Here is a 21,275-nt window from a genome sequence, read left to right as displayed (position 1 = left end):
CAGAATAGTATCATCCTAAATTTATCATGTATAAAGGATTAGAACAGATAACAACATACAATGGTCCAACAATCTTTGATGCCTTGATTTCATACTCAACCTGTTTTTGGCATTTTTAATTTCTGAGATGTAATGGTTCATTAATTGTGTATCATAATGCAATATTACATTACTGTTTTGTTTTCCTTTAAGACATTAAATTAGTGGGAGTGCTGTTTATGGAGTACACATAAAAGGTACACAACGTAAGATTAATGTGTGTGTGTGTGTGTGTGTGCAAAATTATTTCATTCATGTTCTTCCAATATTAGAACAAATTTAACTTTGTCTATTACTTTTTATTTTATTGTCCAATTTTATTTCTGCAGTATGATTTTGGTCCAGAAAATGTTGTGCAGCCAGTCTTAAGATATGAATTATGTTTTGAGCTAATTCAATTTATTCTTTTTGAAATTAATGCTCATTAATTTCAGATCATTTTGGAGACAGATGATAGATAGATAGATAGATAGATAGATAGATAGATAGATAGATAGATATAGACAGACAGACAGATACAGAAGGAAGGCAGGCAGAAAGAAAAGAAAGGAAGAAAGGAAGGAAGGAAGGAAGGAGGAAAGAAAGAAAGAAAGAAAGAAAGAAAGAAAGAAAGAAAGAAAGAAAGAAAGAAAGAAAGATAGATTTCTACATTTCTCTCAGGCTGAGAGTGTGACTTATGCAGTGTAATTTTGCTACAATATAATCTCATCATCCAGATGGCTTTATGCCTAAAGCAGGACTTCAACCACTAAATAACAGACTGGCTTGCATATTCATATGTAAGTATGTACACATACACAAATACACAGAGATAGACATATAAACATACATACTGTTAATAAGATTTTATAACTCCTTGTTGGCTATTCTGAATGGATTTGTATCCTGAAGTATGTGAAAAAAGGGACACTTTTAAGAAAAATAAGCATTTGCACATTGTTGGAGGCCATTAACTGGGTGACCTTGGGTTACTCACTTTCTCTCAGCTTGGGAATAGGACTTCCAAATTCTTGCCAAGAAAACTGAAGGATCTTGTCCATGCAGTTGCCAGTAGTCAGCATTGAAGACACCCAGAAAAAAAAATATTCTGAAATAAAAATTGTTCATCTTTTGAGAATATTGCCATGATCTAAAATTGATACAGGTAATCTCTGGTCAACACCTCAAACTCTTTAGTATCTTCTTATAGAATCATGACTGCTCCCTCCCGCCCCCAAATGTAATGGAAATGAATGAGGGCAATGCTATTTGTTGGATTTCTAATAAATTCAATGTATCTCAAAAGGAGTTCTTTTGAAAAAAAATAAAATGAAAATTAAGGGGGAAAAAAAGGTGGGATTGAAATTCCTGGTACCATCCCCTCTAATCACATCATTATAGTCATACCTGCACCCTACAGTCCCGTGTGTGTGTGTGTGTATGAAATTATAAAAGAAATGATATCCTGCAGCTACACAAAGGTTGACTGCTATGTGCCTTGAAGAAGAAATATCTTCTCCCTTTCTTTTAATGGAAGGAGAGGCACAGCTCAGACCTGCATTCTTTTTATTTTTCTTCTGGAGTTCAAAGAAGGGCATGAACTCGCTGGAGAAATATTGCTTTGTGTCAGCTCCTTTCTCAGTGACATTTTCCCGTGGAAAGAATTTTATAGTGAAAATCTCTAGTTAGCAGCCCATAGTCTTTCTTTCTCTTCCTTAAAAAAAAATCTATACTAATAATTTTGAAAACATTGCTCTGTTGGACACAGCTGACCAGTAACTCAGCTTTATGGTATCATAACAGAAAATTGAGTGGGAATTGCATGCTCAGTGCACTGCCATTGTTCACCAAGCATAGATCAGCTCCTTAACTGCTTGCTAAACAGTAAACTCAAGCAAACACTTTTTCTTGCTTTCTACTTGGATTCTTGTTAAGCTTCATCCATTATTGGTTAATGTCTGTCAGGATGTAACCAGTGATAAAAACAACTAAAGGAGATGCAGGCATGCCATTTTTAACATGTTCCTATCCATCAAGACATTCCCCCTGCTATTTTCTTCATTGAGCAATACAATAGCATTTAAAGAGATAGGATACCCTCGAAGTAGAACGTAGAAAACATATTTTGTTTTGAACCTGAAACAAATAGTTTCGGGGTTCTGCTGAACCATTCTAAGAATGTTGAAGTTTGGCAGAACTGAAACCCAATTGTGATGATTTCCAATTGATGAGATTGCCAGCTTAATAAAGTCCTTAAAGCATCAAGCTCACCTTCCTAGGATTGAGAGAAAAAGACTGGTGCAAGGTCACCCAGTTGGCTGGGTGCGTAAAAATTTAGATTCTCTTTGGTTTCTGGCCTAATGCCTTAACTGCTACACCACAAACACACCTGCCCACAAACTCACAAACAGATTGATCCTAGAGTGGTTCTTGTCTCACTTTTGATATGGGGATCTAAGAAAGGTATACAATTTTGGGGATGGGCACTCCCTCCATCTTGATTATGCAATAAATCAAAAACTTCCATTAATTCTAAATATTTATATTGTTCTTCATTTTAACTGAAGAGATTTCTATTCATTATTGGGAGTCTGTCTTCTCTTATAATCTTGCTTCCTTTAATTGCCAAGCTAGCATATTTGTCCAGGCCAAATTTCATTTCTGTTTCTTTACTACAGCTATAAAGGTGGAATTTGCAGCTGAAGATTGATTAGACAAAAGGAACTTTTAGGCCACTGAATGTATTTCAAAAGCATGTTATGGGCATGTGAACAAAATATTTGCCACGGCAGCCACATACTCTTAAAAGCCAGAAGGTAAACTAGTTAGGCTGCTACCCACCAACCTTTTTGGCTTTCCAGAATGCTCTAGCTCCTCAGTATATCTGTTTTTTTTCTGGGCAGGCTTTCAATTAAAGCAGTAACTCACCATTTTATTTACTAAGATTACCTCTGGAGCTTTGCAAGACTACATCCAGAGGTATTGCTGGAAAAAATTGATTTATGCTTGAGCCTGTGGCTTTATTTTATGGCATTGCCAGTTTCCTGTTTTAATTTAATCTTGATTTGTCAAGCCACAAAGGGCATTTGGGGTTGATAAAATTCTACTCAAGTGTCAAACCTTAGGGCACTGTGTGAACTGAAAGTGATGTTCCTCAAGGACAAATCTCACAAGGTTCCTTTTAAGAAAGATTTATTCAGCAATGATAATACAATGCAACAACTTCAGCATTTGCACTATTTTCAGCTTTAAACCATGTATGTGAGAATGGAAATGTAGCATTGGAGATCTGTCTCTCTTCTGATAAAGTTGGAATCTACGGCTGAGGGTTGTTTATAAAACAGTTGCTTGAATCTTAATCAGTCTGAGAATCAATCCTTAAGTGGGTTATAACTAGGCTGCAAAATCCAGACCACATTAGAGAGAAGCAAATGTTTAGACTCTGCTGTATCTTTATATTATCCTCAAGTAGTCAATCTCTGATATGCGAACTCTAGCTACAGCATTGCTTTTTAAATGATTGTATCTTTATTGGATAATGTAATATTTTAACATTTAATATATTTTCTTCCATGATTGTAGAATGCTGTATTGTGTTTGTTATTGATTCCTGTTTTTTTTTTCTTAATTTGTTTTAAAGTTTGTAATCTGTTCTCCATTTGTTTGTTTTCTTTGCAAGTGGTTTATATGTTGATCAAATAAATACTCTATGCCACATTTGGTACACCACATAAAATTATATATATCAATTCTGTTCAAACTTGATAACTCTTAAGAATTGCTAATTCTCTAGACTGGAAAATTCTGGGATTATAAATCCACATAATTTTAAAGTTGCCAAGTTTGGGAAACACTGGTCTTTTGTGAAGAGTTGAATATGAATTGCCCTCCTGACAATTTTCATCTTGAACTGTATTAAAACCCCTTTCAGACAGTAATAATATTTGCCAGAATAAACATCTTATTGTCTTCCAGAGTCTTTGAACTACAACGTCCACTGTGTCTAATCCACTTCAGTCAATTGAAGTTGTTGGATGCTTATCCTACGGTTGGGTAGATAATATATAGAAAACTATGTTCTGTAACTTTAACTGCTACAAGATGACTAATTGGATGTGCTAAGCAGACATAAAAGAAGGCAGGAAGTTCATTCACTTCTGTTCCTGCTATTAGAAGGTTGAACTGCTGAAAGGAACTGTGTCTGTGGTACTGAAGAGAACTGGAATTGTAAGCAAACTATGTTTTTGTGTTGAACCGTGATTATTTGAAGAAGTGTTATCTTTGTTTTGAGAAGCCAAGTTTGTTTGTTTTTTACTACAAGTAAAGACTGTTTATTTTTCTTTAAACATTCTTTAAACATTCAGAGTCTGTGAGTATCTCTGTGTTTTGCTAAGCAACGTATTTATTTGCTGTCTGGTCCATTGCACCACTTTGCAGAGGGCAGTTTTACCCTCAACAGAAGTTCAAAACCAATTGATAGTGCCAGATTTCTCTATTTTACTCCATGCATTTCTAACTTCTAAAGAAATTGAATTCATGGGCTTTACCAAATGGATTTGTACAGGATTGCTGATTTAAATTAGAATCTTCTATGTTATTATTTAGTGTTTCATCTTCTTGCCAGGCAAAGGTGCTTTTTCAACTGGACTTAGTTTTTTCCCTGTGGAAAAAACTGTCATTCAAGAAGCTTATTCAGTTCTGACTAAGCATTCAGTCAGAACTAAGAAGTTTCTTGAGTGAGAACTGAAGTGAGGGGAGGAAGGGGGGGAGTCCAGTTTTGAAAAAGCACTTTTGAGACAATCATGACCTGGATGACTAAGAATCTTCATAGATATTCTTGCCAGGCAGTTTCTTTACAATCCTCAGACTCTATTTAACTCTCCAAAGTTGTTTTAAAACTGCAGATTTATTAGATGTAGATAAGGAATTTAGGACACTTAACTAGCTCCTTGAATACCAGCTCCTTGATTAGCAGGCTATTAATTCTTAGCTGCTTTGCTGATCTGGCAGATAATTGCTGTCCTGGGCTCATTCTTGATGTTATTTATTTATTTATTTATTTATTTAGCTTCCTATCCTTTCCCGCTGGCATTCTATTCCTACAAGCAGATGGTATCCCTTTGCATATAAAAATTCTGATTGTTTTTGTAAAATTACTATCCTGACATTGTTATTCCCAATTAGCAGTCTTGCATTTTTAAATTGGAACTTTTCCAAACTATTAAAAAAAATAATCAAAACTACTACTGCCTTTGCTATCTATACAGGCTATCACAGACCCAGCATCTGAAAGGTAATGAATTAGCTCCATATAATGAATTCAAGATTAACCTTCTTTTATCTGATATTGGCTTATTTTACTATCAAGAAGGATGTACAGGTAGTCCTTGACTTGTGATTGTAATTGAGCCTGGAATTATGGTTGTTAAGTCAAGACATCCATGTGACCGGAAGTAGTTTTCTGACCTTTTTCATAGTAGTCATTAAAAAATGCCAGTTGTTAAAACTCATTCATTTGAATGCCATTTTTTGCTGGAGAGCAGCAAAACATGCCAAAAAAGTGGCAAAAAATATAGTGAATCATGTCATGTACTGAACTACCAAACATACAATAATGTGATGAGGGAGGGTGGATGAAGCAACCATTTTATGATGGCCAGGTATGTTTTACAAGCTATGAAGCACCTATTCTGTGGCTATCATAACTGTGAATGGTCATAAAACAACCAGTTATTAAGTTAGTACTTACTGTATGCTTCAGAAAGGAGACTCTTTTTCAAAGAATAATTTATTTATTATTGTTATTTATTATGAATGATTAGATGCTATTGTAACCATACAACTTGAAATGGCTTTATATATATATATATATATATATATATATATATATATGTATGTATGTATGTATGTATGTATGTATGTATGTATATGTATATGTATATGTATATGTATATGTATATGTATATGTATGTATATTTCATTACAATAGATAAAAGTGATCACATTTATCAGATAACATCCTTTTCTCAGTTTCCAAATAAACTTGAAAAGGAGCTTCACAGAAATCTACAATAAGGCAATAAGTTCATTTCCTTACCATCCAATCCTATATATTTAAAGAAATATATTTTATTTTTTTTAATTGTATATTTTCAAACCTTTTCATTTGTTGTGAGTGACTTTTCTTTTTCATGTGTAGAAGTTTGCTTTGTTTTATTCCTTGAATTACTAAGACTATAGACAGTAAAGTTTAGCATCTTTCATTTATTTGCAAAAACAGATTATTTTCTGTTTTACAAAAGAGTACACAGCAGAGCATTTAATTTTAGGGTTCAGAAGTTATCATGTCACAATAAATTGATTGAATACTCTTTTCCATCTCTCTAACCCCCAGTGAAATGGGACCACACAGAGACTTGTCATTTTTTCCTCAAAAAAATAAAAATAAATCTATTTTTCCATCTAATGATATAAAAAAACACCCTATGGTTAAAATGGTGAGTTTGGAACTAGAGTCCTTGCCTTCTCACCTCGCTGACCCTGAATTCAAGCCCTTTCTTGCCCTAAGCAAAATGAGTTTGAAGATCCTCCTTCAGGTTCCATTAAAGCACTGATTCATGTCAAAAAAGAACTAGAAGTAATTCAACAACTCTTGGAACTGTGGTGGGTCATTTTCACGCTGGAAGATGCCCAAGGCTATGCTTGCATAAGCTCTGAGTGAATCAGTTTGACCTGGCTGACATGGCAATGCTGCAGAAGGAAAAAGTAAACCTAGAATAATAAAGTCTTTGGAGGGAGTGAGTAAAGACCCTGGTCATGTATCACCACCCTGAATTTCTTGCTTCATGGGGCTTCTCTCTCAACTATTTCTTCTGTATCTGATTATGTGGACTTCATAAATGGGTCACTTTAAGAGCATCTTCATTTCTTATGAGTGGCAAATTTTCCTTATTGGCCATGAAGGATCTTAGAATACATGAACTGAGATTTAATATTTTCTGTGCTATTGGAAAACAGGGCAAACAAGTAGCTATATGTGAATATCTACCCTTAGAATTTGGGAGCACATGACCTTGTCTTAGGGGCAAATATCTCAGTAGATAGGGTGGTTTGCATCATTGGAAAGTTCGATGAATTCTCCTCTTCAGTTTTATTTCTATATTTCCTTTTGAATGACCTCATCCCATTACTCTAAATGGCTCAGAACATATCAAAGCAGTATTATTGTTATTCTGAACTCATCTTGCTTTTCTTTACAGATCATTTTCATGATAAGCAGAATGCTTGAAATCCTTTGTCTTAATTGCTATTAAATTTAACTTTTATTAATAAAATGTAGTAAACACTTTGAAATCAAGGATATTGTGGTTAGTCAGTACTAACTTGCATGCCATTGATTTCTCAAATAATGACCAATGCAGAATTCAGGCCATTGTATTGAATTGAATTTCTATGTATATTGCCCTATACTTGAATGGGGAATGCAGATGGGTTTTTAACAGTTTAAAATAAATAATTTAACATCATATCTAGGTTAATGTCATTAATGCTAAAAGAATACTATTTTACAGTACTGTCCAATTTTTTAAGTAATTTAAATTAATGCCAGTTTGATATAATGGTTAAGGTAATAGACTATAAACCAGGAGACCATGACTTCTGGTTCCAGCTGGGTGACCTAGGAAGGAGGCAATGCAAACCAATTCTGAAAAACCTTGCCAAGAAAATTGCAGGGACTCATCCAGGTAGTCACCAGAAGTCAACACAGACTCAAAGGCACATAAATTAAAAACAAATACACATCCAGCTATATGGTCAATTTCTCCCAGAACAAACAACCAAACATAACACATATGAAAAAAAGTTCAGGAAGTTGCTGTCAAAAACTGTCCTTGGCTTCCTCTAAAAAATATAATGAAAATCTAAAGATGCAATCTAATCTGAGAATCTCTCTATGATTTATTCATGTTTGAATGCTTTGTCCATTAATTGCAGTAGATTGCCTATGAATGATGAGCAATACTGATCATTTTAATAAACATTTGTACTTCAAAGTTTCTTCATCAATTTCTATATGCAATGGTTCATTCATATATAGCAACTTCCCAACGTAATTAAATTATAAATGGTTCTAACAGCCCAGAGGCAATGTTCCAGGGGCCACACTGCTAGTAGTTTTCTCCACACTTCCAAGTTCATTGGCCACAAAAGCTGGAACTTTTCATATTCTTTGAAAATCATATTCTTTGAAAAACCTTGAATTTATATTTTTGCCTTAATAGTGGTTGTACATTAAAAAATTCCAAGATAATTCAGTGTTTGCTTGGTGTACAAATGCTTTCAAAACAATTATTCTATCCAAAATGGCAAGCATCTTCTGTCTGGGAATTCAGAAACTCATATTCTACTCTTAATTCAAGTCGAATTAATCAGGGATGTAGCAAGATTCATTAGGTTTGGTAGGATGAGATCAGATTGCAGTACTTAACAACAATAACTGGGGTCAGAATTTCCATTGGTAAATTATACAGTAATAAAGTGCAATTCATTTGTATCTATAATTTAGCAATGGCAATTCCAGTAGTCCCCATTGCTATAATTAAGTGAGGTTGAGGAAAACAGGAAGTAAAGACCTTACATGACTGTGATTTACAATTTCCTGCCAGCTAACTACAAGTACAGTCAATGTTGGCTGGCTGAAAGTTGCCAGTCTTGCTCGCAAGCAGGCTGGAGGGCAAGTGAGTATCACATAGTAGTGTGCAAGTGTGTGTGTATATATGTACATAGGGGAGAGGTCAAATGGGGAATTAGTTTAGAGTCTCTGTATAGTCAGAAGAGGATGAAGTTCAACTTTTCTTGAATGCCATTGACTCTTATCTAGACCTACCCACATGCAAACCATTAGTAAGAGAAAATTCCTGTGCTAGATAGGCTTGAGCAATAAAGCAGTAAGCTGGAAAATTTATCTATGGACCTTATTGTTCACACCTGCCTGGAGCTTCCTTTTCACTGTGCTGAAGCTTTAGTAATTAGCTGTTTCTTACTTAGTATGAAAGTAGGTCTTCTGTGCATTCATAGTTCCATCATACATTTCATATATTCTCTTTCACTATGTCTGCGATTGCAGTAGCATTCCATCAATAACAGATACTCTTGTCTATGTATGGGTTGTTGCAGTAGCTCACTTATTGTCAGATTGTCTTTGTTCCACAACATCTGGCCTAATTCTGCTTAAACCTAGTGATGTCCAAACTCCACCCCCCCATCTCTCTCTCTCTCTCTGTCTCCCTCCCTTCTTTCTAATCTCTCTCTCTCTCTTTTCTCCCAAATTAGTTTATTAAGACCTGGCACAACTCTTAGGTTGTGTGACTCTTAGGTCTGACATAAGTAGTTGAAGCATTATAGTGTGTGTGTGTGCGCATGTGTGTGTGCGTGTGCGTGTATTAGATTGGAAAAATTGCTTTTTTGGTTCAATTAATTGTGTTCTTATGGATAAACTAAAAATTAATATGCAAATTTTTATAAATTATCATGATTATCTGCTTTATGAATGCATGATGTGAACATGAATTGATTTATTCACCATTTTCTGATGGGGAAATTATTATATATCATCACTTGATGCATTGATTTTGAGCAGCAATTGGCTATTTTTTAGTGGACAAGATGCTCATGCGTAACATCTGTGGGAACCTGTCGTAGGTAAATCAATGATTTAAAAAGTGGACAGAGAGGCATCACATACTGTATATACATAAGACATGTTTCCCAAATGATTTTTGGCAACATTTGAGAGCCTCTGGAAATGTCGCAGTAGCCACAGAAAGGAAATTAGGGATTTTTCAAGTACTCCTTGGGTTCCTATTGCTGCAAATTGCCATTCCTGATTCTGAAGATGTTTCCTTCCAATCTCATGCTGCTAAATGCTCTTAATATAAAATCTCCAAAGAGTTCTGCCCAAAGCTGAGTACATGGGAGCATGCCATTTTCAAGCTACATTTCTACTGGCATCAGCAGAGCTGCTTTTAGCTGAATAGTATGGCACGTTGTTGTTGTTGTTGTTTTTTAACCTTCTGTTTTTGGTTTCTATCTAGATAATTTAACTCTTAGTCCAGAAATTGTGATTATTGAGATGGTTTCAGTTGTCCTAAAACTACAGACATTTTCCATCTGAGTTTAATTGTAGACTCCAGAGATAGTTTTAGTCTAGGGTAAAAAAACAGAGCATGCTTTTTTTGAATATTGCTACATAATTGATGACCCAGGCCCCATTATACCTTGCTTAACAACTTGCTTGTTTCTGCATTGTAATATATAAAGACGATATTAATTTTCCTTTGAAAAAGAATGTGTCTCTATGTCATTGTTGTCCCTGAACAGAGTGTAACCCTTATTCGGTCTGGAAGGAAAGTTATCTAGATTTTAAAAACAGATCCTTCACTTTATACTGAAAGGTTTTTTTTGATGGGGGGGAGTATAATATATCAACTATCTTGTGATAGTTGAATAAATTCAATAGCAGCAGAGCTATTACTCATTAAGCAAATGGATCTTGAAGAGAACCAATACATCTCCATTTTAGGACATTATTATATTTACAAAGCAAGTGGTAAAATGCTGATGAATTTGATTGGAACAATCAAGCTATATCAGAACAGAAGTCCTTTCTGGATTTTATACATTATCTACATAATTAGTAATCTAGATGTAAAATTTTCAAACCACATATCAGATTCAACAAGCCAGAGAATTTTCCATCAATTCCACAATATTACTCTGGGAAATAAATAATAATTGAGTGACTTAACTTCTGCAGCATGCCATTTTCCTTTTCACTCTTGCACTAGTGCTTAATCATGGAATATGTCACCACAAAATGTTCTGTAGCATCGGAGAGTAGCCTGCTGACATTGTTTATGCAACATCAAATTGCATAAAATCAATAAATAAATATGATTTAAATTCCAGAGAGGGAACAAAAAGTTTGTAATAAACTCCATATATACTGTAAAATTACTATTGATAGTAGAAATAGTTTTCTAGATATATAAATATCTGCTATGGTTTAAAACATGTGATCTTCCCCTGAGTTATAGCAAGAAGCTGTCTTCTTGAATAAAATGTTTTATAATTTAACTCAATATTGTCCTTCTAAAAGTCCTGTAATTGAGTATCTAGAAAACCTTGGGAATACAGAACAAGGAGTAGGGAGAAGTAGAAAACATTTCTTAATCTAAGAGAGTGTAGAAAATCACCCAGATGCCAATGAAGAACTAATGTTGGCTGCAGCAGTGTCTGGAGCTTTTACCACGTGTAAAAAGTTTGTATTCCCTCATATTAGACTACATCATTCAGGATTTATTTATTTTATAATAAATTTCTTAAATGGTCAAATCTGATAAAAGCAATGCCTTCAGAGGAGATCGTTTTTGTGCCAACTATTGCTTTACCACATTGACAGTTTGTAACAGTCCTTGATTGCAATGGTGCAATGTATCAGATAAATTTTCTAATGGAAGCTCAGAAAAAATCACTCAAAATGTATAGTTCTGTGTATATATAGTGAAACTGTCCTTAAACAAACAAATGGGCCACTTTAAAATATTGCAGCTATAAATGACCATGACAGTAGCACTCTGCATATAATAAAAAATAAGTACTGAAGAGAAGCTGCTGAATTACTGTGGTAATAAACCAGATGTGATTATTATCATTTAACACGGTCATTGAATACCATGAATCCCTGAAGCCATTAAAATATTTATGATTAAACATTTGCTATTCCTTCTAACAGAATGTATAACTTGACACTAAAATCTGTTAAGATAATATTTTGGCTGCTATATACCAATGCTGTATAGTGGTCAGCTAAGAATTACTCATATCTTGGAATAAATAATTGAAATATTGGTCTTTTTAAAATAACCTTTTAAAGATAACCATATACAATAGATGTCATATTAGCTTTATGCCATGAATTTCAAGGGAAGACAGTTTGTACACAGCAAAATAAAAGTTTAATTGTTCAATGGAAAAATATTTGCTATTGGATGTGTTTATAAGAACTAGAAAAACAAGATGCTTCTATTTTACTACCTTCTGTTACACAGTTTTGAAAGATATATTTTCTCTTACCCAATTTTTAAAAAATTAAAATATAAACAAACCCATTTTAATTTAAATTAAAATGATCAGAGAAAGAAAACTTTTTTATATGGCAGAGTTTTTAGCTGGGTGTCTAATCCAAGATATCTGGATATGATATACTACTATATTAGGAAAAGGGTGACATGAATACTACATTTTAGTCTGCATAATGATCAAAGGATTGCAGTTCAGATAAATCTTTTTATTTGAATTGCAAAGACCCAATTCTTCTAATCAATGAAAATCAGTTCACAAGATTGGTGGTTTTTTTATTATATTTCAAATTGTTTCTGGGTTGCTCTTTAGGGTAGCCAGCTAGCTAATAGTTATCATTTGGCTATGATCTCTTACTGCATCATGCTTTATCTCAGTTTGTCATAGTGATATTACTTGAAACATTAATAGCAAGTTCCAAAATGAATATTACCGTAACAACAACAACATGATTTAGAATAGAAATTAAATTATTTAACCTTGTTTAACAAAGCCTAATACAACATGCTATTTCAGTCCCCAAGACCCAGCAACTTCATTGTTCCAGGGCAACTACACTGTAAATGAAGCATATTTACTACAATCCAAATAATTTTAGGGATCAGGGTGAGAAAAGAGTGTCTAAGAATAAGAACAGAGTCATCCTTAGTGAGTGCTGAGAGAAAAAGGAAGTATAATTTGCTTATGGGATAATATTGCTAGTACATTCTAGGTGGATTCAGAGGAAAAACTCTTGAATCTATTCAAGGCATGCACCTCATTACAGACTTAGCAAATTAAAACACAAATAGGATTAGAAAAGAATAATGTAACAATCTCCCTCTGTGGTCCCTGGAGCATTAAGTCATAAATTGGGTTTGCATTAAATTGCTCCTGCAGTATTGAATTCAGAGAAAGAGCTATAGGCTGGAGATAAACCATGCTGAGCTGAACACTAACATCAAAAATGCTTTGCTTTCCCCTCCCTCACTCAATTTTTTTTCTTAGAAACACCACAAATTTGTTAAGATCTGAGATTAACCAGAAAAGTGGCATTTTGTGTCCTGATTAGAAAACTTGATTAGAAACACAGAGGACATTGCAGTATCATACAGCAACCTGCACAAACATAGATATAATTTTAATACCACGATTTTATAGATAGTAGCTAACAGTAATCCTTTTCATACACACACTTAAATTTTAAAGTGAAAGATAAGAATAAAATAAAAAACAAAATGGTGACAAATAAAATAAAATTATATCATCCTTGATATAAATGGATGCTTTCCCAAACTGGTGATTTCAAGAAATATTAATAGTATTTTTTTTCCCTTCTGAATTTTTAACTTTGTTTTTTTACTTCTGATTTATTTTCTTTTTAAATTATCTGTGCTTTTATTCAGGTGTTTGTATTGTTTTATTGTGCTGTTGCAAATCACATAGTCACTTAGGGAAATGAGTGTTTAGAAATTTAATAAATAAGTTTAATTAATTAATTAAAAGCCAAGTGGGTGGATATTTTGGGGAACTGTAGTTGGTACATCATGTTACTACCAGGTGGGGAAGCTTTTTGTTCTCTTAGGAACTTCTGGAATGCACCGAGTTAGTGAAATTCTATACCTTGATCTACACAGTTAGCTAATTGGTTGGTAGTCCATAGAACAATTTTTTCTAGAATGTTCTAGAAGCATTTTTTTTTAAAGCAGCAAACATTAGACCCATTAAGAACTATAACAACAAAACCATTTAGAAATGCAATATTTTCCTAGGAGCCAAACATATACTTTAATCAAGTTATGGTAAATTCATTCTTTTAGATGTTTGTCTTGTTTGTATATACCTGCTCCAAGTGACCTACTTCTTAACACTAAAGTAATAACAGAGCAAAGCTCTCCATTATTTATGGATTTAAGTACCATTTTTTGACTTACTGGAAATTAAATAATTAAACTCATTCATTCTAATTAAAGCTAGCATGTGCTAATTATCTACGTCTTCTGTCACACAACACCTGAACTTGTAGATCCAATTAGTCATATGTTATAGTTTAAATAGGAAACCTATTTCAATCTGTAAGAGTTTTGTCTTGACTTGCTTTGAAAAGGCCAATAGCATTAGGACAAGTCCACCTTCTGGAGGAAAGAAATTCTGTAATGTGAGGACATACAGAACAACACCATGTTGTGTGTTCCAGTTTTTTATCACTTTATTAATTTCCAAACCATCAATGCACCAATGCTTTAAAAGAGCTGGATTTCCATTTAATGGAAAACATCTTGGATAAATATAAACATATTTAAATGATGACAGAAGAAATTATGAAAAGCAAATTTCTCTACATTTCTCATGGATCTTCAGATGGAATGGAATAATTAGGCAATCGATCATTTATAAACAAAAAATCTTCATTTAATATAACCAGTTCCTTCTGCTTTTTATTTCTGACTGTTCCTTTTTTAAAATATAGTTTTTTATTTATGCTGTTTAAGAACATTAGGCAGGAACTAGAGAACAATTTCTACTGTTTATTTTGATTGTATTTTGGAATGATTCCACAAAAATGTGAAAATCTTTATGAAATATTAGAATATATCTATGAATATCATGGAGTACATCAATTCCAGTATGAAATTTTAAAGAATACTTTATTTGAAATTGGTTCTCAGATTATAATTTTAAGGTATATTTAATTTCTAACAATAACAAAAATCCTATCAATGGTCGGAATTTAATTTTATGAATTCCTAGTTGAAGATTGAGGAGAAATTTGATTTCAGTAAATTCATTTTTAATCAAATGTGTTATCTGTAATAAATATATATTACATGAGTCAAATGAACCCGATTGTGAAGACACATTGAGCAGAAATATTGGACTAGTTTAATTTCATTGCTTTAAAAAACTGCTATTGAATGCTGCTTTGAATTAAATTCTATTTGTTTTAATAAAAGTGCTGCGGCTTGGGTGTACATATATTTGTTTCACTGGCAGTGTATTGGATCCAATAAAATTATATTGGCTGTAGTGCTTATGTCTCCTTTTCAGAGAAAATGGATTGAATGGAAAAATGAACAAGGCATGAATCAGCCAGCTTGTGCTCTCAGTTAAACTGAAAGAAAAAGTGCTCAATTGCTAAATGCTGCTTTGACAAAATTCTTTTCAGTGATATAACTGTGAAAATCTGATGAAGTCTTATATTCAATATGTCCAAAAGTTCACTTTTATGTTTGTGTGCATGTTTCTCTAATGTGGTTCTCGTGCTCATCCATGTTAAAACTGTCTGTCTTTCAACATATAACCAAAGGCAATTTAGTCGGGAAGAAAGGCTGTCCATCAACAGTTCTGTTTTTGCATATGGTAATATAACCTTTGTGAAAATTATATTAAATAAATGGAATTCTGTATGGATAAAGCAACAGCGATGGGTCATCAATACACAATTTCCCATTCAATCCAATCTTACTACATATATAGTATATGTATAAATATATCTTACTATATATATACTATATGTATAAATATATAGTAGAAATGAACATTTTGAAGCCCCAGGGTCACTGTGGTCCTCAGAATCTGCTGAATGGTGTCATTAAATGGTTATTTTTAATAAGACAGAAGGGAGAATAACATGCATGGGGTGAAGTTATATTAATTATATTTTATTTAACTTTTGCTACTGTACATTAAATCAATGTTGAATTTTGTTTTGAGTCCATTCAATCTTTGTCCTTATCCTAGTACGTTGTACAAAATCTAAATGCAATGCTCAGACTGAAAAGGTTGCATATCTTTCAGGCCTTTCAAACAGTTATTAAGGTATGTAAGAAGCACATCACAATAGTAATGGGGGATTTTAACTACCCTGACATCAACTGGGAGACAAACTTTGCACCAATTGGAAGATCCAACAAGTTCCTAACAAATTTAGCTGACAACTTTGTTTCCAAAAAAGTAGAGAAGGAACAAGGGGATCAGCCATATTGGACTTAATTCTCACTAACAATGATGAAATGATAGAAGGTGTAAAGCTACAGGAACCTTGGGGGCACGTGATCATGCAATATTGAAATTCAATATTATGCAAGCACAAACAATAGAACAAAATCAAACCAGAGTCTTGGACTTTAAGAGAGCTAATTTCAATAAATTTAGAGCTTGGTAAGGATTCCATGAATGAGAATCATCAAGGAGAAAACAACTCAAGAAGCTTGGGAATTTTTTAAAAGTGAGATTATAAAAGCCCAGTCTAGCACAATACCAATGAAGAAGAAAAATAACAGCTCTTAAAAGAAACCAGCATCTCTGACAAATTGAAAGACAAAAAGGACAAGTATAAAAATAGAAAGAGAGGCACATAACTACGACAGAATATCAGCAAATAGCTAAGCCTGCAAAGATGAAGTCAGCCAAACAATGTAGGCTGGTGGCCCCCAGGGGGAGGGCCTTCTTTGTGGGGGCTCCCACCCTCTGGAATCAGTTGCCCCCGGAGATAAGAAGAATCCAGGACCTCAATGCCTTCCGTCGTTCCCTGAAAACCCATCTTTTTCAGCAAGCCGGGTTGGCTTAAGAAGAAATTTTAAAATTCTTTTAATTAGTCTGTGATTCTTAACTTTCGGGCCAAATTTATATATATTTTTAAATGTTTTAATATTTGTATTCTATGTTTTTTATCTTGGCTGTACACCGCCCTGAGTCCTCAGGGAGAAGGGCGGTATATAAATTGGAAATTAAATTTAAATTAAAGAAGAGGGAGAAAAGCTATTCTCCAAAGCACCTGTGGGCAGGACAAGAAGCAATGGGTGGAAACTAATCAAGGAGAGAAGCAACCTAAAAGTAATGAGAAATTTCCTGACAGTTAGAACAATTAATCAGTGGAACAACATGTCTCCAGAAGTTGTGAATGCTCCAACACTGGAAGTTTTAAAGAAGATGTTGGATAACTATTTGTCTGAAGTGGTGTAGGGTTTCCTGCCTAGGCAGGGGGTTGGACTAGAAGACCTCCAAGGTCCCTTCCAATTCTGTTATTCTGTTCCGTTCGTTATGCCCCAATTATTTAGCAATTCTTGCAATACACTCTGCATTGGGTTGTCCTCTAAGACCATATGAAAACCATAGCTGCTTCAAAATGCAACAATGCAAGCAGTAATGGGCACTTCTTATTATGCGTGGTGTGAACTGCATACGTTGTCAGTCATCATTAGTAAATCATCATTAGCTGGTCATCATTAGTAAAGTCAACCAGCGGTCATGGTTATCTCCAATTATTTTTGCCCACAAGATATGTTCTGGCAGAATGGGCCTGCTTCAGGTTTCCTCAGTTAAAGGCTGCAGGACCAAGGAAGTGTGTGTTCCCATCACAGCCCCTGCATTCTAGAATAGCATTCCCGCAGAGATGTGTATGATATGTTAGTGGAGCCCATCATGATTTTACTGCTACAGTTGTTTCGTTTTCTGGAATGTAGTTATGTTTTTAACTTTTTAGTTGTATATTTGTTTTGTTGTTAGGCCACCAAAAGTTTTTTAGAATGGATGGCTACAATAAATCTAAATAACAATAGCCTTGATATATAATCTCATTTAATGGAGATAATAATGTATAACCTTCTCAGATGTTGTGGTGTTGATCACATATAACAATATAGCTATTAAATTATAGAGACTAATCTGCCATTAGAACTTTGAACTTTACTGAACTTGAACCTACTAAGATTTAGGAGAGGAATAAGTATGTATTCTACACCAAATGCAGTGATGTTGCAATGTTCTTCAAGTCATTGGGGCCCTGTCCATCTGAAGAAGAAAAAAAAAGAGATTGCCTCCCAGATATTATTGCTTTAGTATGGAAGTTGCATTTGAAATGCCAGAAATATAAACATGGAATCAAGGCTAAAAAACAAAGAAACAACAGCCAGTCAATTGTGTCGCACACACATCAAATGAATGGATTCACAGTTTGATTGCTTGATGGCAGATGGACGACCACTTGACAGTTATCTAACTCTACATAAAATTGAATTTATTTCTAAATGAAGAAATAGCCTGTTTCTATGAATTTTCCCTGAATATTGCTCCAGGGCGAAGTGTACATCTGTGATTTCTCAAACACAAATAATCACCAGCCATTTTTATTATGGGAAGCTGGAAAGACCATCTGCAAAACACTTCAGGATTTGGGGCTTATATTTCATTTAGAGAAGGGGGAAAATGAATAAAGAATATGGAACATTTTAGCCTTCCCAATCTGTGACTCACCAGATGTAGTGAACTTCAATTTCCATCACTTCCAGACAGCAGCTGTATATTGTTCCTCCATCTGTAAATCATCAATAGGGCAACATGTGGATGGGTGGATGGTGGATGGATGGATGGATGGAGATAGATAATAGATAGACAGACAAATAGAAGGAATCATATGGATGAAAACTAGTATGTTTTTTCTATTACCTTGAAGATTCTTATTGATTTCTAATTTGAAATTTTTGTATCCCAGAATTTTGAAGATGAATGAATAGATGGCAATCAAAACTATCAATTGAAATTAGTTCCAGTTTAATTTCAATTATCAGGGATAATTGAAGCAGCAAATTTTAAAAGCAGGCTGTCATACAGGCTGACTCTAGAGAGTCATAAGTTTTTTTTTGAAAAGGGAGAACTTTCTCATTTTTAGATTTGTCTCCATTATGTAGCAAAAACCTTTTGTTGTGGCTATGATGATTTAGCCAAAATAAAAATTTTGAGGCAGCTAAAACCAATAAAAGCTTATCTTTTAGGAAAATGAATATGGTTGGAAAATTCTGGGAGTTGAGTTTACATATCTTAAAAGTTGCCAAGTTTGAGAAACAGTAGTCTAATAGAAACAGGAAATCTATGGCTGCCTAGGTTTTACTCAATATATACATAAAGATAAACTATATAAGACTATTTACCTTTTATTAAATAATCATTATATTGGATCTCTACGTATCACATTCAGAATTGCTCATTTCAATTGTATTACTTCTAATGTTATTACTATTAAAATTGAATGACTCAACAATATACAGTTAACTCCATATACAACATTTTTATTTGTTAGATTTATGTCTTACTTTTGTTCAGGAGCAAAAGGAATTCTATACAGCACTCGCTCCTCCAGTTTTTCTTCTTATAAGAATTCTATGAAATAGGCTGATATGAAAATGAGCAACTGGCCCAAAGTCACCTGGTGAACTTATGTGGCTGGAGGTGGACTTGAGTCTGGTTATCCCCAAACCTAGTCCAAAATTTTAACCTCTATTCCATGGTGACAAATGGAGATATATGGAATTAGCAGCCACATTTTCACTATTATGACATTTATAGATAGCTGGTAGTTATCCCAGTAAAAATGCATAGTAATTTTAGATATTGCACTGAAGCCAGTAAGATTTTATTTTAATTTCAAGAGCTTGCAGTAAAGAGATCCATGTGGAAATAAATTGATTCCTACATTTATCAATGGTCTCTGTTGTTCCTGTTTTGTGCACCATGATCTTGGATGGATCTACCCTAAGCGTAGAAAGGTGTGTTTGTGTGTGTATGTATACGTACACATATGTACGTATACACACACACACACACACACACACATATTGTCCATTAAAAATATTGAGAATAGAAACCCCCACAAACTGCTTTACTACATTAGTACTGTTATTCCTTTGAACTGACATGAGATATAGTTATTTCCATTTGCTTTCCCTGCATTTGTCACTGAGAAATTTCAATCCTTGCCTTGTCATTGTTATAATAATCTCAGAATTCTGGATACTAGTCACTTTATGACAGTCATACAGAAGAAACACCACATTCATCTTGGACAGGCTTTGCTTTAGAGGGACATCTTTATTTGCATGTGCTAAGCTCGACTGTTAACACACTGACTTCTAATTGTTCTTTGCTTCTGTGTGGGTTGGCACTAATACATTATAAATACAGACAAGCAAAGAATGACACAACATTGCTATTATTTTTCAACTTAGTAGTATATGACTTTACATTGCATGCAACATTAATATAAACAAGAAAATACATAGAGAGGTATGTATATGTATAACTGATGAACAAGCAACCCAATGGCTGAATCATTCTGATCATTCTAATGATGATGGCCAGCTAATTGCCAGTGAGCATGAAAATAACTTTTTTCTTTTATTTTCTTCCTTTATTAATTTTAAGTGTGAGCATTTCGAGCAGCTTTTTCAAACTTGGCAAACTTTAAGGATGACAATTCCCAGAATTCCCCACTTAGCATATAGTTGATGTTATTGTATATGCATGGCCTGATAATGGTCAACCTTTTCTAAGATTAGAATTATCCTTTCAACTTTTGAAAAGAAACAAATTTCCAGTTGGCCCAAAGACACTGCAGTTTCCATGGATTTATGTTTCATATAATGCATGGCATATAATGTATCATATATACTGTATATACTGACTGAAAAAAAAATTATTCTTTTGGCAAAGTAGTAATAATTTGGCTGTTATAAGCATGAAAAAAACCAGGTGAGCCTTCTGTTACATTACATTATGGTTTGTTAATTACTTAACAAAAACTTCAAATTTTCATCTCTCAATTCCCCTATAGCTTCCTCCTATTCTTCTCTCAATTCAGAATCTAAAGAAGCTTTGGATTTTAAGCAAGCTTCTTGGTCTACAGGACAATAATGTATCCAGTATTTGAAAAACTATCCCAAAATGGCCATCATTAGAATGCATTTCCAAATTATCATTTAGCAGAAAGCAAACTGTTAAGATTCCTTGTATCCTCAAATGTCCTTTACTATTCCATCTTACCATTATCTTTTTTTCTGGGCAGAAAAGCAAACTTCAAAACAAGCATCAGATTGCAGATGGACAAATATTATTGTCCAATGGTCTCTACTTTCTGAATGGCATATTTAGAAATGCGTATTTCTTCAGCTTAGTACTACTTTACAGTGATCATTATTTTAAATTTTGTAAACTATTCAGAATGTTGTCTCCTCCAATCGAATATGCCAAGCCTTTGTGTTGTAACTGATAGAAAAAGCATTGGGTTCCTATCTTGCAAGTAGCTTGATGGCTGGCAATCTAGCCCTAATTCTGTGAATTATCTGCTCTGTAAGACCAAGTTT

At 33.9% G+C, this 21,275-nt stretch overlaps 1 protein-coding gene across 15 annotated transcripts in view; it reads left to right on the top strand.

Moving 5' to 3' along the window:
* Positions 1–21,275, top strand: part of LOC148114323 (uncharacterized) — a 196,556-nt gene that overhangs the window by 7,451 nt on the left and 167,830 nt on the right. For 2 of the 15 annotated variants that reach the window (XR_015734004.1, XM_087892638.1), the window contains exon 4: positions 5,286–5,311. The exons of 12 other annotated variants lie outside the window; for them this stretch is intronic. Coding sequence is in view for 1 of the 3 variants with exons in the window: in XM_087892638.1 (XP_087748764.1) it covers positions 5,286–5,311 (26 nt within the window). In the remaining 2 variants the exon portion in view is untranslated. Of the gene's footprint in view, positions 1–3,993; positions 4,382–5,285; positions 5,312–21,275 lie in introns of those variants that run through there. One more of the 15 variants, XR_015733996.1, reaches the window with a different exon arrangement.

The sequence above is a fragment of the Pantherophis guttatus genome, chromosome 4 (genome assembly GCF_059756535.1).
Source record: "Pantherophis guttatus breed Tessera chromosome 4, ASM5975653v1, whole genome shotgun sequence".
Classification (NCBI taxonomy): Eukaryota; Metazoa; Chordata; class Lepidosauria; order Squamata; family Colubridae; genus Pantherophis; species Pantherophis guttatus.
Note: the sequence above shows the minus strand (reverse complement) of the source record. Positions and strands in the feature narration are given on the sequence as shown.